General features: G+C 45.5%; 1 protein-coding gene across 1 annotated transcript; it reads left to right on the top strand.

Moving 5' to 3' along the window:
• Nucleotides 1-7,998: 7,998 nt before the first annotated feature.
• fgf16 (fibroblast growth factor 16) lies at nucleotides 7,999-14,351 on the top strand. The gene is made up of 3 exons (XM_071916974.2): nucleotides 7,999-8,330; nucleotides 10,072-10,175; nucleotides 12,615-14,351. Exons 1-3 carry the CDS (start codon nucleotides 8,060-8,062, stop codon nucleotides 12,858-12,860), a joined length of 621 nt encoding a protein of 206 aa, XP_071773075.1. The 5' UTR covers nucleotides 7,999-8,059; the 3' UTR covers nucleotides 12,861-14,351.
• Nucleotides 14,352-15,540: the final 1,189 nt, after the last annotated feature.

Below are 15,540 nucleotides of genomic sequence, written 5' to 3'. Positions count from 1 at the left end.
GCTGGACTCAGACAGAAAAAAGCCCTGCCATATTGATGCCAGCTGTAGCTGCATGACCTTACAAGAGAAATAAAGCTGTGATACAAACACAGATAGAGGAGTGGACTGGGAGGAACATATGCGACTAAGACATGCTTGAAAAGTATGACAGACATCGGATAAAAAAGATTTCCTGAGGGAAAATCCTTAACCTGCTTGTGGTTTTGCACAATTTGCAGCTGGATATTATACTCAGAACCTAGGAATAAACAAAGTCTCGACCATTTTCTCCCAGGCTAGATTGACAGTTTAAAAACAGGCTCATACAGAAGGTTTTTGTGCTTCCTATTTCTCCCAGTAACACCAACACCATAATCACCATAAATTTAAATCTTGATTAATGACTCTTACTCTTGATCTCTCTCTCTCTTGATGTCCTGCGTGCCGTTGGAAATTAAACGTTGCCTTCCTTACTCTCCTGTTCCACCCCATCCTTTTTCTCTCCCCTCTCTGGACAAAGTGAGGTAACGTTTGCCAGCACATGTCTACATCTGTTAACAAACACTTCCAATATGTTGAGAACAACATTTTGGCCTCACTCTCCTCCATCAGGATGTGATGAACGCGGTGCACCTGTCTCAGCCTCCAGCCTTGTTTCTGGCAGTGGAGAGACTGCCTCAACCTAACAACTATTTGCCCCCATAACATCAAAGACACATGAGAGTAAAACTGAAGTCTTAAGATGAAAACTGTGGGTTTCTGTGGTTTCTTTTCCGTATTAGCCTCGCAATACAAATCACCAACAATGAACCCGCTGCCCCTATTAGTTTGTTTGGTGTTTCCTCATTTGCCAAAAATCACTTTAAGCCAATTAAAATGTCTCTGGGAGAGGCCATTGATGTCAATGAGAGGAACTGTTTAATGTCAATGCGCACGCGAAAGACATGCCTTCTGTTAATCCTATTTGGTAAACAAACTTTCAACATTCTCGTGCACAGGCCCACACAATCACCCCAAACTGTAAATCACTCTAGAGAGTAAATTACCATCAATAATATGCCAGATCTCAGTATTCACTTGTGTCAACAACAGCGGGGGGAATAACACCAGACCTACGTCAGAAGCTGAGGCAGCCTTGATTACAGATACTGAAAGAGTCAGAGAACTGGACTTGACTCTGCGTTCGCATCGTGATACTTTGGAATGTTTGAAAGAAAAAAGTTGAAAAGATGACCTGCATCACCCCGGCCTGAACTCTCTACTTTAATTAACTAATGTGTCTCCATTTGTCATAGCGTGACATTGCATGATTCTGAGGCAATGTGAGCTGTTGGCTGAGCTCAGGAAAGGGGAAAACATCAGCACCCTCTACTGACGGGCCGGCCAGCATCACCGCCCCACCGGACTTTGATTCCATTCCCTTTCATTTGCATGCAGGTTGCCTGTCTAATTATCATCTTGTGATAACCGCTGCCGCTGAGCTGTCAGCTAATGAGGACCAGCCTGATCCTCTGAGCAAGAAAACATTTCATTCATCCAAACACGTTTTGCATCAGTTATGCCACTGTGACCATTATTAAACCTCAAGGCTTATGAGAATGACTCTTATACAGTATATCTACATAGTCTGAGCCACACAAGTGTCACACGTTTCTCTGCAGGAAAGCCACGGTCGGTCCCAAACAAGTGGATTAAATAGAAGCTTTGTGTATAAAAGCAGAGCAACTTGGACTATCCACACTTCCCTGACTGTTTCTAGCAACCACAGCTTGGCTCCCGCTGTTAGTTACTCTGAACTGTTGATAATGTAATAAATGACTTTACTGTAGCCACACACACATATCAGAGGCCATGCCGACTAAAATAGAAGTGCAAAGCCTTTTATAACACCTTGCAAGATTTGTGAGAAACCAAATATAAACTCTGATTCCGAGAACGGCCATCATTAAGAATTCTTCCCTCCCACGTTTACTTCAACCAGAGGGGACAATAAGTCAATGTAGCAGGTACAGGTTTTCGGGATATATTTGGCTTTTCTGTGAAAGGGGAATGACTAAATATAAAGTGTGGGGTAAAGGTCTGCGTCAGCGCAGAGATATTCTGAGATACAGGACGCCTGGCCTTTTTCATCCCCCTGTAACCGAACCTGCATCGGTATGTCACTGTCTCTTCAGCTAAACAAATTAGCAAGTTTGATTGATCAAAGTTTATACCAGAATGGGTATTCGATTTCAAACAGTAAGGGGGCAGAAGAGGGAGAAGGAGGGAGGAAGGGAAAGGGGGGGGGGGAGTTTGTAAACTTATAGACGCAGACAGAGCTAGAGAGCAAAAGCAAGGGGAGGGGTGAAAGAGTGAGGGGAGGGGAGAGAGGGAGAAAGATGGAGAGAGGGGGGTGAGAGAGAGAGAGAAGAAGAGAGAGAGAGAGAGAGAGAGAGAGAGAGAGGGAGGCCGAGCAGCTGGATTGCCATGTAAATAGCTGTGCAGATAGGTAGGGTTGGGCTCCTTGCCAGAGGTTCTACAAAGGGCTCCGAACATCTGTTTGAGGGTAGATTCCTGCTCTGTGTTGCAGTAAGAATAATAGTCTCGTTCTGAAGGCCCGTTCCCTCATCAGACAGGATCATGATCGCGCATATACACTCTCTGCTCCGAAACACTGGAGTCAGACCGCAGCCCTCCCAGAGCCGAGAAACACAACTTGAACTGTTATTGCTGCTGTTACGCCGCACCTCAGTCATCACCGCGGACGGACAGGTGGAACATCGCTCAAGATACAGAGGTTCAGATACAGAGGGTGTGCAGCGCTCCATTCGCTCCATTCAGCTAGGCATTTATTCATTACTGAACCATGGGTAGGCCAGTTTTGTGATTTGTGTCACACACAAAGTAATATCAAAGTCAAACTGTCTGTATAAGAAGTCCAGTAATCGATCAGTCAATCAGTGAACCTGAGAAAGTACAGAATGGCTCAACAGGGGAACATGAACAAATCAGCAAAAACTTTCAACACCTTACTTGATATCATGGATAGGTAGGACGTATACACTGGGATATAGCCTTTAACATTCCAGTTTATATTTCAATCAGATGAAACATCCATACTCCAAACTTGTGGTTTGGAGTATGGATAATTAACTGCTAAACCAAAATCTTGGAGACTTAAGTTAAAAACTCCTATCAAGGTTTTCCCATCAAGACAAAAAAAACACCAGTGGGACAGCTCTGTTGGTGTGTCATGACAAGGATCTTTTTTTTTTTTTTCCTCTCCCAAGAACATATGCAAGCAATTTGTACAACAAATGTTGGTTTTAGACTGTGTTCCTTGCATACTAGTGGCTTCTCAAAACCTGGAGGGCTCCATTCGTTAGTGCTTGAAAGCAAAGCAAACAAATTAATTAACACTATCTTTACGTGGGGCGGCCAAGGAAAGCAGGCGCTGAAATGTTACACCATTACCTAAATTCGCATGCATCTGTCTGTGTCTTCCACCCCTTCGCCACCCCCCCGCCCCCAAACCCCCCCCCCCCCCCCCCCCCCCCCCGCCCCGGCGCACACAGCGCCCTTGAACAAGGCCGAGGGACCACCTGCGTGAAAGAGGAGACCCTCTCTGTTATGTCTCTGCTAGGGAATGAAATAACACGGAATCCAGCTCTGCAAATAACTCACAGTGAAGATCATTTTCCACATGCCGCTTGACAAAAGGTAAAATAAGAACAGATGATATCCTTTCTGCCTCTCTGGGAGTTTGTAGCTCTGCTCTGCAGCTACACTCAACAGTTCGCACACTTTGCTCCGCTGCGCCCCGCGTTGCCTCGCCGGCTCGGGGCGCAGGGTTTCGACCCCTGCAGTGGCCTTGTTAACTGGGTGGTATGAGACACAAGCCCTCATTCCTAATAGCCACTGACATGGAGTCAGCCGTTTTTTCATGCCCTCACTTGGCTGAGGTTAAGAGGGGTTGGAGGAACCTGATCCCAGATCTGATGATTACGCATGAGCCATCAGGAGCAACAGGAGGCCTTCTTCTGGCCTCTTCCTAAACTGGGCATCCATCACAGGAGAGGGCGACTGCAACTGGCTCCACTTCAACCAGTACGGGACGGTGTGGAGAGGGGCCTCTGTTTCCAGAGATTCACATTCTTCACTGGCAGAAGACAGCATTTTTTGAGCAGTTTACTGAGGAATTTGCACAAATAATATATATACCTGCTCCCATCACAAGACAAATGTCACAGCACATTGCCTAAACTTAACGATGACTCATGTTTAAAACAGACAAACGCCTCCAGTGCGCTGCATGGCACTTGATTCACACACATTTCTGTCTGTAAAACATGGCGGCTTTGTTTTTCCAAGGAAACCTTTGCTCACCCCTCTGAAGAGGACACATATGAAGTTTGTCTAATCCAAATAAACAGGTGAGGCGCTTATTAGCCCCAATTCGCATTGCAAGTGTAACTTCATTTTCAATTTCAACTCTCTCTCTCTCTGTGACTCATGGGAGAGCAACTTCAAAGCTGTAGCCATGCACTTGAGGTCATTATCTTCATTTCTATATCCTCCGCAGGTTCTCAGCATATGGGAACATTTTAACTCTGGATTTTTTGTCTGCGGCCATAAATCTGCCATGTCAACTATAAAATATAGCTGACCAGCAACAGATGTACTTCTAATAGCTACCAAAAAATCAAAATCAAAATTTACCACCTCTAGATTTTTAGCCTGACAATTAATGTGTGACCAAGCGTCTTCATACGTCTTTTTTTTTTTTTTTTTTAAATGTACATACAGGGAAGAAAAGGGGGGGCTGGGTGTTCCCTTTTTAATTCTCTATTACTCTATTTCGCTTGCTCAATCTCTCTCTTTCTCTCTCGCTCTCTCTCCTTTCTTTAATCCCTGTCCTTCCACCCTCAGCTGAGACGAATCCCCCTTTCATCCTGTTCTGCAGCGAGGGCCCTGGTGTCTGTTCGCACAAAGCCTGACCATCCCTGACTCCTCATCAACCCCTTGCCCAATTCATCAAGCGGAGGCCCCCGGACATTCATCACCCCCACCACCTTTCATATCCAGCACCAGCTGAAAGCCACTGTCCCTCCTCTGACTTCAATGCGGCCGTGACACACCCATAAGATTTATAGTGGCATAATTAGTAGCAGTGAAAAAGAGCTGCCCTCCGCATGCAGCATGCTTTCGAGGGTCACCCGTACTGTATCCCGCTCTCCGAGCCAGTCACATCTGCCTCAAAATGGATTGTGCCGCCGCCACAGAAGTTAATGCATCTGCTGAAAACAAGGAGCTGTGAAATTCATCAACGCCTTTGCCCAATCAGAGAGATATACCTGTGTAATGTCACACACTAACGACACCATTTATACACATTCAAGATCAACTGTTCACTATTTGTCACCATTCGTGGAGGCAAGAGTGTGTTGAGTCATGTCAGAAGGCCCGGCGCTCTGCAGGGAAAGGCTGCTTGTGATGAGCAGAGCCGAGGTGAGAACTCCCCCCGAGGAAGGGGGTTTCCGAAAACAGTTTGAAGGAGGTCTAAAATAACATGTCTAATAGTTAAATCGTGTTATTGATGTAATCATGCCCTCCCCTCCCACCCACCCTGCTGTCACTGATATCTCAAGAACGGTGAACTAATTAAAACACTCCTGGAGTTTGTTTTCGTTTCATTCCTCGCAGAAATCAAGTCTTGCCTAAATGACTGCGTTTTATCTGCGAGGGTGCAAGTCGGGGCCTGCCGCGCCATTGTGCACATAAAAGATATAAAATCCCCATTCAATCATAAATTATACCTATTATTCATTATTCCTGTTGTGGCTCTCACCCTGTTCTCTTTCAAGTCCAGCTCTTGAGCGTGATGGCACAGCTCGCTGTGCACCTGAAATATCAAATGCTTGACATCACTGTTCACTTCAGGAGGTGCAGCACTTTGGCTTCGGCTGGGAGCGAGTGAGGGGTGGAGGGGAGGAGGTTCTGAGAAAAGCCCACTAGTTGTCTGATTCAGGTCATTTTTAACTGCTGTATGAATCACAATAAAGCAGTTTGATATACATTTCAGTGTTGATGAAGGATCTCTCTTTCATCAATGTGTGGACAAAATGCTTATTCTCCTCCCTCCAAAGACAAGCAGGTCAGCTGAATTCAAGACTCTAAAGGTGTGAGTGTTTATGTGTAGTATGGTATATGATGTAGGCCTATATGATCTAGTATATGATCTAGTATATGATGCACACTACCAGTCAAAAGTTTGGACACACCTGATTGAATGTACTATGTTTTTCATTATCTTAAAGCCATTTTGATCTAAAGGCTTCTGCTTAAATGCTTGAAATTTGTTTCTTAGACAAATGTAAATAGTGAAGTTGATGCCTATGTATGCATTTCTTTCCAAAGCCTTTGCCTGTACATCAAGGCAAAGGGCAGCTACTTTAAAGAATCTAAAATATAAGATAGTTTTGATTTGTTTAACACTTTTTTGGTCACTGCATAATTCCATTTGTGTTATTTCATAGTTTTGATGCCTTTACTATTATTCTAAAATGTGAAAAATAGTAAAAAATAAAGAAAATGTGTGTGTCCAAACTTTTGACTGGTAGTGTATATGAAGTATGTATATGATGTAGTATAGGACGTATATGATGTGTGTATATATGTAGTATGGTAGGCTATATGACATGTATATGATGGTATGTAAAGCCCTTTGAGACTTGACTGTGATAAAGAGCTATATAAATAAACTAGACTAGACTAAACTTCCTAAATGATGTGTAAACAATAGAAACTCCAGAGAAGTACAGCAGAGAGATCACAACCTGTTTGAAACCATTATAGGACCAAAGTCAGAGGGGTAAATCAACATTTTGGGGATTCTGGCAATCATATCTGGACAACACTGAGGCCCCTGTTCTTTATTGCTTTACAGTGTGAAGGCCAACTGTGATTAATGTTGGAGACCTGAGGTGACAAATCATCTCAGGCAAACTTATTATCATAGCTCTTCTGATGACTCTAAAGGTTCAGGCAGCCTCTGCACCAGTCAGATTTGATACTGCACGTCATCAGCCTTTGGATTTTCCTTTTTTCTTCCTTCCTTGCCTGTAGTGCTAGTGGTTAAGCTGCTGGTTTGTTGGAGCACATTACAAACGTTGTGCAGAGGGGCGAGGAAGCACCTGCTTCCAACAAGGAGGTGGAGAAAATGCTCGCATGAAAACTTCCAACTGCAGTGGTTTGCATTGACACTTGTGCAGCAGACTGGATTGCTCTGAGATTATGCGCAGACTCTTTTGATAATCTTGTGGGAAATGTTCGCCTGACACTTTCTTTTTTTATTTCTCCAGGAGAGCGTGAGGAGAGGGGACCCGCGCAGTGTATAGGCTGCTGTGGTGTGACCAAAACCACTGAATGTAAATTATGGATTGCCTTTGTGGTGGAATGGTTGGTACAGATTTGTGAAACATGTAGCTTCTCGGCTTTGCGTCAACTACCATTTGTGTTTTAACAATGATGTTCTTTGCTTCTGCATCCGAACGGCATTTTAATGCACCACAAACTATTACCAGAGTTTCCTGCCTTTGGGTAGGCTATGTGGTTTTATCAGAAACCCTCGGACCGCAGTCGACAGCGCAGCAGCAATGAGAAGATCCTTCTCGGCTTGGATTTGTTTGGTCGGGAGATAGATAACAGCTTTCAGGAGAGCAGTGACAGAGGCGAAGACAGCGGCATCATCAATAGTAAAAGTTGGACTGAAAGTGCACATTCAGTAAGGAAACTGATGCGCGTAAGAAGGGATGCCAGCCAGGCGTGGCTTGTATTTGAATATCCAATGTGAGAATGCGTAGGGAGTATGTATATAATAGGGTCTTTCCATCTGATAAACAGAGATATCAAACTGATGAATGTAGTCAAGGACGATTAATGAACTGAAAGGACTCGGAGGTCTGCTGATTAGAGGAGCACGGCGCGCTGGGTACGCTTTGTGCGTATATGGATCGGACTTCTGCGTTGCACCGTAAACTTTTTCCCTCCTTAAGACACCGTACATTTTAATTGCCTTTGTAGAATTTGACAGCTGTACACCATGGCAGAGGTCGGAAGTTTTCTGGGGACACTCGACTTGGATTTACAAAGCTTTCCCGCACTCGGAAATATGCCCGTACCGGAGTCGCCAGTGGGCTTGAATGAGCGGCTGGGGCAGATTGAAGGGAGGCTGCAGCGGGGGTCGCTGACGGATTTCGGGCACCTCAAAGGGATCCTGAGGCGGCGGCAGCTCTACTGCAGAACAGGGTTTCAGCTGGAGATATTCCCCAATGGGACAGTGCATGGGACAAGACAGGACCACAGCAGATTTGGTGAGCGCAGTTCATTATCATTGCACGGCCTTTTCGAAGTTGAGCGTTTTTGTGAGCGCACTAGTGGCAGCACTTTCCCGGTGGGAAATTTATCAAAGATTTTATCATACATTATTTTACAATAAACAGATTAAAGAGAAACCTAGGCTACTTTTGCCATAATGACTCGTTTCTCACAGTTATTAGCAGAGATGTAGTGCTGGGTAAACTATGACCTCCACTCGTGATCATCTTCAGGCAAACAATTGATAAATATAAACAAAATTCAGTCATATTTTCAAAAAGCGTTAATGCTATTTTCCAGTTTGATACTATATAGTGTGATGTATACTATAAATATAGATAATAAAGATTAATATTATATGAAACTGTGGGTATTGAGTTTAAACGGGTTTATCCTCCCCTGCGTCCCTGGTGATTGGTCGTGTCGAGGTGTTGGGGATGTTTGTGCGTCACTGTCACCCGGGTCTGCAGGAAAGCAAAGCCACACACCTTTAACTGGCAGTCCCCGCTGCGTGTGGGGCGCAGGTGTCTCCCTTCAGCCGCAAACAAGCAGCGCGCACAGCCGCGGGGCCGCGCGTCTCCGTCGACGAGCCCACACGGGCGCGCACACGCGGCCTTGATTATACTATTAATATAAATCGTTCGAGGCGTGGTTTGCATCAGAATGATAAACAAATGAGGTCAGAGGGCAGATACGCACATTTCTCGCGCCTCATATCCATGCAGTCATCTCACAGGTGCAGCTGTAGCTTCGCTCGCTGGAAAGAGCGGAATAACTCTAAATTAAAGCATGACCACTGTGGAATTCAGGCAAGGTTTAATGTTCACTCTTCAGCCAAAACAAGCCAGTTTACAGGGTTGGGTGGTCCGTGTGTTTGTTTCTGGCTTCACTTAGTTTAAAATGCAAGGTCTTTGTCAGAGCTGCAAGGAAGCCATGGCTTTGATTAAAGGGATATGAAACACACTCTTCACCCCACAAAAAATTAGAGGGATCTTCTCTGTCATTCTCTGGCATCAGATGGAGGCAGGAAGATGGGGACCAGGTGGCTCCGTTGGCCCATGCCAGTCAAAGGCGCCCAGCTGTATTCTCTCTGACTAACCTTTGCATCACAACAGTTAATAGCTTTTAATTATACCGGTTGTAGCTCTTCCTTTGAAGTACAGACGCTCACTTTACTGTAACTTCCTCTGAGTCAGCAGTCCTCTGCCAACTTGCCCATATTTCTGCTACATAAAAGTTACTTCTCACTCTTTATCGGTAACCAGTCAGAGCAGGAAAAACACATTTGCAGTCTCCACAACCCAATGTGATAGACAGGAGTGATGTATGGTCTTTAGTCCATAAAGTGAAAACAAATGTGATATTATGTAAGAAAGCTATATAGAAGAGAAATCTTTCTCTGGTGGTGTTCCTATCCAATCCATACGTTTGTCATTTCTGTTCTAATCTCTTAACAAGCTGATTCAGATCATTTGAATTTAATTTATGGCCTTGAAATAGCAACTTTTTGAGTCAGTGGCTGATGTTGGACTTGCTTTGTATACTATAGATCTCAAAATGAAGCATTTACAATTAGGAGCAGAGCAAAAATAAAGCATTCACTCCCAAACCCAGGTAACTGTGACATATGAATGGTCTGTTGTCAAAGGAATGGAGGCTTGCTGTAATCCTGAATGTTTGCAGTGGGTTTCCAGTGTGTTTGTGGGATTCTCTGACCGCTGGTGTGTTTGACCCCAGGTATCCTGGAGTTCATCAGTCTGGCGGTGGGTCTGGTCAGCATCAGGGGGGTGGACGCCGGACTCTACCTCGGCATGAATGAGAAAGGAGAGCTCTATGGGTCGGTAAGTCAAACCCCTCCTTTCATTTACAACCCCGCCTCCGGCCCACGGCCCCAGTCATTCACAACAAGCCTGGCACATTAGTAACTGCAGAAGTACGCTTTTTATATGAATTGCTTTTCAGATTGCAAACGCACAACATTGTAAAGCCATTCTCAGAGAATGGCTTATCGTTATTACTACTTACCGAAGACTAATCTATCATAAAGAGGTTTTCACGGGAAAATACAGTAGCCATCTGGAAGTTAGTTCGTTATCAAGGTTCCCATACATGGCAGACGGGAAAAGCACAGTGAGACAAAACAAGTATGAGTCTCACACTATCCATGCCGTATCTCCTTAGTTTCCTGCTGCTTACTGTCGTTTTCTTCAGTATGTTGATTGTACAAATGACTAAAGACACCTATCTCAATGGTGTGGACCTTCAGACCGAAAACAACAACCGTAGCAGAAAGACGGCCCTGTATACTTGTTTTCCATGGGAAGAGATTCAAGGAAATGTCCCAAGATCCACCGTGTATTTGTCTGCAGCGCTAGAAAGGAAACCAACCTCTTCATTCAGTTTTGAGATATGCAAAAATATTTACATATTTCCCCCAAGTAGAGACAGGAACATTTTGGAGTCACTTCAGATGGACCGCTGGTGAATTTGGTAGAGGTTCTCAGATCACCGTCTGCGCACAGCTGGACTCAAGATCGCACTGAAATGTGAAATGTAGAAGAAATCTCTTGTCAGTATACATACAGCATATATATGTCCACAGCACTAAGTGTAGTATCTGGGAACCTCTCGTTTTATTTCATTTTGGTCGACTCTCTCTCACATGGGGTGGGAATTTAAGAGAGAGAGAAAGGAAGAGAGAGAGATAAGGGTGGGGGTGGGGTGGGGTAGGGGGGGGGGGCATGTGAGGGTTACCCGTATCAGGTGTCCCAGGGCATTACCTGAGGGCCTCTCAGGCTCGGACTCCCCCCGGCTCTGAACAATCAGAACAGAGGCCACTTTTAAGCATGGCCATTATGTTGAAACTGCGGATATCGTTACTGCACACTATCAGAGTCTGGCATCCTGCAGCTTTGACCCCGGGGGGTGAGGGGGTGAGGGGGGGGTGAGGGGGTGAGGGGGGGGCGGGGGGGTCATCTGGTAATCACACACCTGACCGAGTCACCTGACTGACAGAGGGAGGGATGGACTAGACCCGTCTGTCTGGCTCTGAGAGGCAAAGGGGATCAGCCTAAACCGCCACCGCCAACGAAACTGGGGTAACGCGTAGACGGGTGCTTCCGTCCCACAACCGCCAGACCTTGACGGGCTTTTGATCCGGCGAGGTTTCTGTGTATGTATTGGGATAGCGCTGGCCCAGTCATGTGCCCCCAAGGCCATGTTTACAGACAACACCTTCACCACATAGCCGCAGCCGAGCAGAACCTGACAGCTAATCAACAAAATTGCTTCTGGAATAGAAATTTAAAAAAATTTGAAGCTCCACAGCTTTGGGACACTGGCGAGACTGCCTGCATAAACACTTGCTAGAACTATTATCTGGGTTAAAAGGAGAGACTGGCTGACCACAACTGTTTATCTTATTGTGCCATGTCATCCCCAAGCCAAAAAGACCCAAGTTAGTCCAAGGAATTCAGACAGGACAGGGGAGGGGAGGAGAGTGGGAACTTGGGTGTTTGGGACCTGGGACACAACGCTGTACCCTATCATGGCAATACCCCAGGCCCGCCTGAGGTTCGGCCTTCTCACAAAGCAGCTCCAAGGAGCCGGCCGGCGCTGCAGCAGAGCCGCCGCATGACTGACTGGTCTTGGCAGGAAAGCGGCTCTCACCCCGATGTCTTCCATTGTTCTCACACGCTCGCTCAGCCAGCACACTCTCACCTGTTGAACCCTCAGCCATCGCTCATGCTGCGCTGTCAGTGAAGGCCCAGGCTTTGAGAGCTGCCGTGTGCGTGCCTGCGTGAGTACGTGTGTGTGTGTGTGTGTGAGAGAGAGACAGAGAGAGAGAGAGACACAGAGAGAGAGAGAGAGGGGGGGGGGGGGGGGAGGGAAGATTGTATGAGTGTTCACTGCTCTTGTTGCGTCACAGCGAGGGAAATCATTCTCCATGCACACTGAAAGGTTAACAGGTCCGAGGAGCGAGTTTGGGGTGTAAAGCGAAAAGCCGCTAGTAATGACTTTCCCTCTTTTGTCATAATGAGCACCTGCCTAAAAGAGTTTCCACTGGTTCATTTCAGCCTATAGCACAAAAATGTGCAAAGTCCAAGTAAAAAAAAAGAAGAAAAGTTAATGACACATAAACTAAGTTACATTTTGATGTCTTTTCAATCTTTTTGCTGTTGCCTAAGGTATATCCATCGAATCTTCTCCACTGTTTCTCCCCCAATCCCACATGAGCACAATTCTAGCATATGACTAATATATTGCTCTCTCCCTTACAGAAGAAGCTGACAGCAGAATGTGTGTTCAGGGAGCAGTTTGAGGAGAACTGGTACAACACCTACGCTTCAACGCTGTACAAGCACACAGACACGGGACGGTTCTACTACGTCGCCTTAAACAAGGACGGCTCACCCAGGGAGGGCGGCAGGACTAAAAAACACCAGAAACTCACCCATTTCTTACCCCGGCCAGTAGAGATCGAAAAGATCCCTCAGGCCTACAGAGACCTGTTCCAGTACAGGTGACCATGCAGCGCCCGTGCTGGGAGAACTGGCCAAGGAAAGGAGAGGGGTGTGTGCGGATGTTTGGGACCTGGGACAGAACTCTTTACCGTCTCAACCTTCCGGCATTCCTCAGTTCCCCTGAGGTGTTCGCGTTCGCCCCTCGGCCCGCATGCCAGGCCCGCTGCCAAGCACAGCACCGACGTAAACATTGCGTTTGATCCTGGATGTAGCTTCTTTGCTTCTGCAAGTGGGTTTCTGACCACAGAGCGGAGGGAAAGCTATCTTCTAAAACCACTGCAGACACGGAGAGAGGAGAGAGGCGAGACGGGGTCGGTCCGATCGAGAGGTGCTGGCCTCGGGCCCGCGTGACCGCACAGCTGCGGGATCAGGACGATCGAATCTGAGCCGCAGGTGCCACGTTTCCTGAATAACCACTTTCAGAGGGGAATGGATACTTAAGCGACGTTCAGTGCAGCGATGAAAGATTTGGGTTATTGACCCTCAGCGGTTTTTGAGAGGCACTAAACTGGTGGGCCAGAGAATGAATGGTGGACTATGAGAACTCCAAGAAGAGAACGAGCATCAGTAAGCGAAAGACTGTTCGGAGCTTCAAATGACGGAGAGCATTGCAGATCTCATTTGTCATGCATTATGCGCAGTCATGGTAATGTTTATGCTGACCCTGAAGCTAGCATGCCAGTTCACTGGAGAGAGGGCACATTCCACATACACAGAGAGAGGAGTTATGGGTCAGAACGACATAAACTATGTGCTAAATACATAGTAAATGACAGCTTAGCATGGCGAGGTACTAAAAGGTCCGGTGTACTTAAAAACAAAGAGAAATTGCGAGAGGAATGTCTGTGAGGCAAACGGAGAACAAATTGTTACCCGAGTTCATTAAGTTCTCTTCTAAATCAAAGATGGAAGAGGAAGAAAAATCGATATGTTCAATGTGAGACATTGGTAGATAAAAGAGCACTTACTGCCCCCCCCACACACACACACCCACACACACCCCCAGCTGGGACTTCACTTGGTTTTCCCTGTGTGATCATCACATTTAAATAAAATCTTAAGTAGCATCTTGTAGGAATTTTATGATCTACATGCGAGTAAGCTTGGGACAAAAGCACTTCTCTGACTGTTGTTGTAAGAAAAATCTGCATAAGTGATGGATTTTCAAAGGATGGTGACTTGTAATGTTCGGAGTGTCAGGAACATTATTAAAAATGCAAGCAGCTGAGGTGTACATATGGGTGACCCTATTTATGAGATGTACAATATATTTATTTTCTACATATAAAGTATAAATATAAATCTATATATTTATTTATTGCAAAGACTTTATTTTGTAATGAACTTGAAGTTATCTGGACTGTAGATTCTACTGAAATTATACAGAAAAACAAACAAAAAAAAAATGAAGAAGTGCGATGAATATGACAATAAAATTGTCCTGCTATTGAGTGCTCATTGTGAGAGACTGTTTTTGCTTGGATAAGGATCTAATGTACCAATTAAAACCAGATATAGACTATATGTGAATATATTGCGTTTTTATTCCACCTTGTATAACTTCATTTCACCTGAGAATGACCCTAAAAGCCGGTGGTGGAAGTTGGCAGCCATACCGCTTGTGGTTGAGTCAAAGTGCCAGAAAACCACTACAATATTTAAGCATAGCTCCCTTCCTTTTTCTGGAAAAAAAAATTGGGCCTTGCCTCTTATGGGGCTTGCTCAGAATTAATAAAAGACTCAAATGTAATGTCTTTAAAAGTAATACCCACTGGGCATTTTGTCCCCCTGTCCAAAAGACAGACAGCAAATGGGGTAAAAGGATACAGCAGATATTTTCCCAGAGGAGAACACCCATACAATCTCATGGCAATTTGCCCTCATAAACCCTTTACCAAGTCGTATGCACAGGCCCTCTCTGTCTCCATACGGTCTTACTCAGCCTATATCCACCGTACAAAATCAGATTCCTTATGCAACTGGATCTCGACCCCTAATTGGCTTTACACATCAGCGTGGATTTAGGGCAATGATTGGTTGTTGGTTGCAGGGGCCCCACAGGCTCTGCTGCAGTGCGGTCTGCGCCGGAGCCATTTCAATGGACAGAAACAGCTGCCCGCTACACAGCCAGCCAGCAGGGATGTGCAGCAAACCTGGAGTGGTGGTAATCTCGGGCTAAGAGGGGATGGGATCAACATTTCAACATCTGCAATAGTTGTAATGTTTCTCCACTGGCAGATATCTGTAAGCTGTGAGAGCAAGCTCCCCTGGGGGGAGGGAATGGAAAAGTCAAAGACATGCAGGGGAAAACCCTGGCAGACTGAGAAATGAAAACAATACCGGGAGAGGGGAAAATAGATGAAAGATTGAAGGGAGAAGAGAGAGTGGGACAAAGGCGGCTTAGATAGTGCTCTGGGTGTGAAATGCGTCTCATATCCAGGGACATTGAATCAGGACGTACCAGTTATCAGCTTTCAACTATTCATTTTACACTAACCCAATATTTATTGCTCATGTTTACTGATAGCATGATCCTCAAAGACCAACCAGGAAGCCTGAATTCAATTTTAAATATTCCACATGCAGGTGTATAATGGGAATTTCTGAAAGACCAACATAAATGACCAATAAGTTAATCAGCATTGCCAAATCCCTCTTGAAATTCAATTCTTGGTTCTGGCCT

This window comes from Centroberyx gerrardi, chromosome 16 (assembly GCF_048128805.1).
Source record: "Centroberyx gerrardi isolate f3 chromosome 16, fCenGer3.hap1.cur.20231027, whole genome shotgun sequence".
Lineage (NCBI taxonomy): Eukaryota > Metazoa > Chordata > Actinopteri > Beryciformes > Berycidae > Centroberyx > Centroberyx gerrardi.
Note: the sequence above shows the minus strand (reverse complement) of the source record. Positions and strands in the feature narration are given on the sequence as shown.

What these genes read in the sequence shown, in the direction of transcription:
- fgf16 (XM_071916974.2), top strand. Translation starts at nt 8,060, where the DNA reads ATGGCAGAGGTCGGAAGTTTTCTGGGGACACTCGACTTGGATTTACAA. An exon ending in ACAGGACCACAGCAGATTTG is followed by an intron (nt 8,331 to 10,071) that starts GTGAGCGCAGTT and finishes GTTTGACCCCAG; the next exon opens with GTATCCTGGAGTTCATCAGT. An exon ending in AAGGAGAGCTCTATGGGTCG is followed by an intron (nt 10,176 to 12,614) that starts GTAAGTCAAACC and finishes TCTCCCTTACAG; the next exon opens with AAGAAGCTGACAGCAGAATG.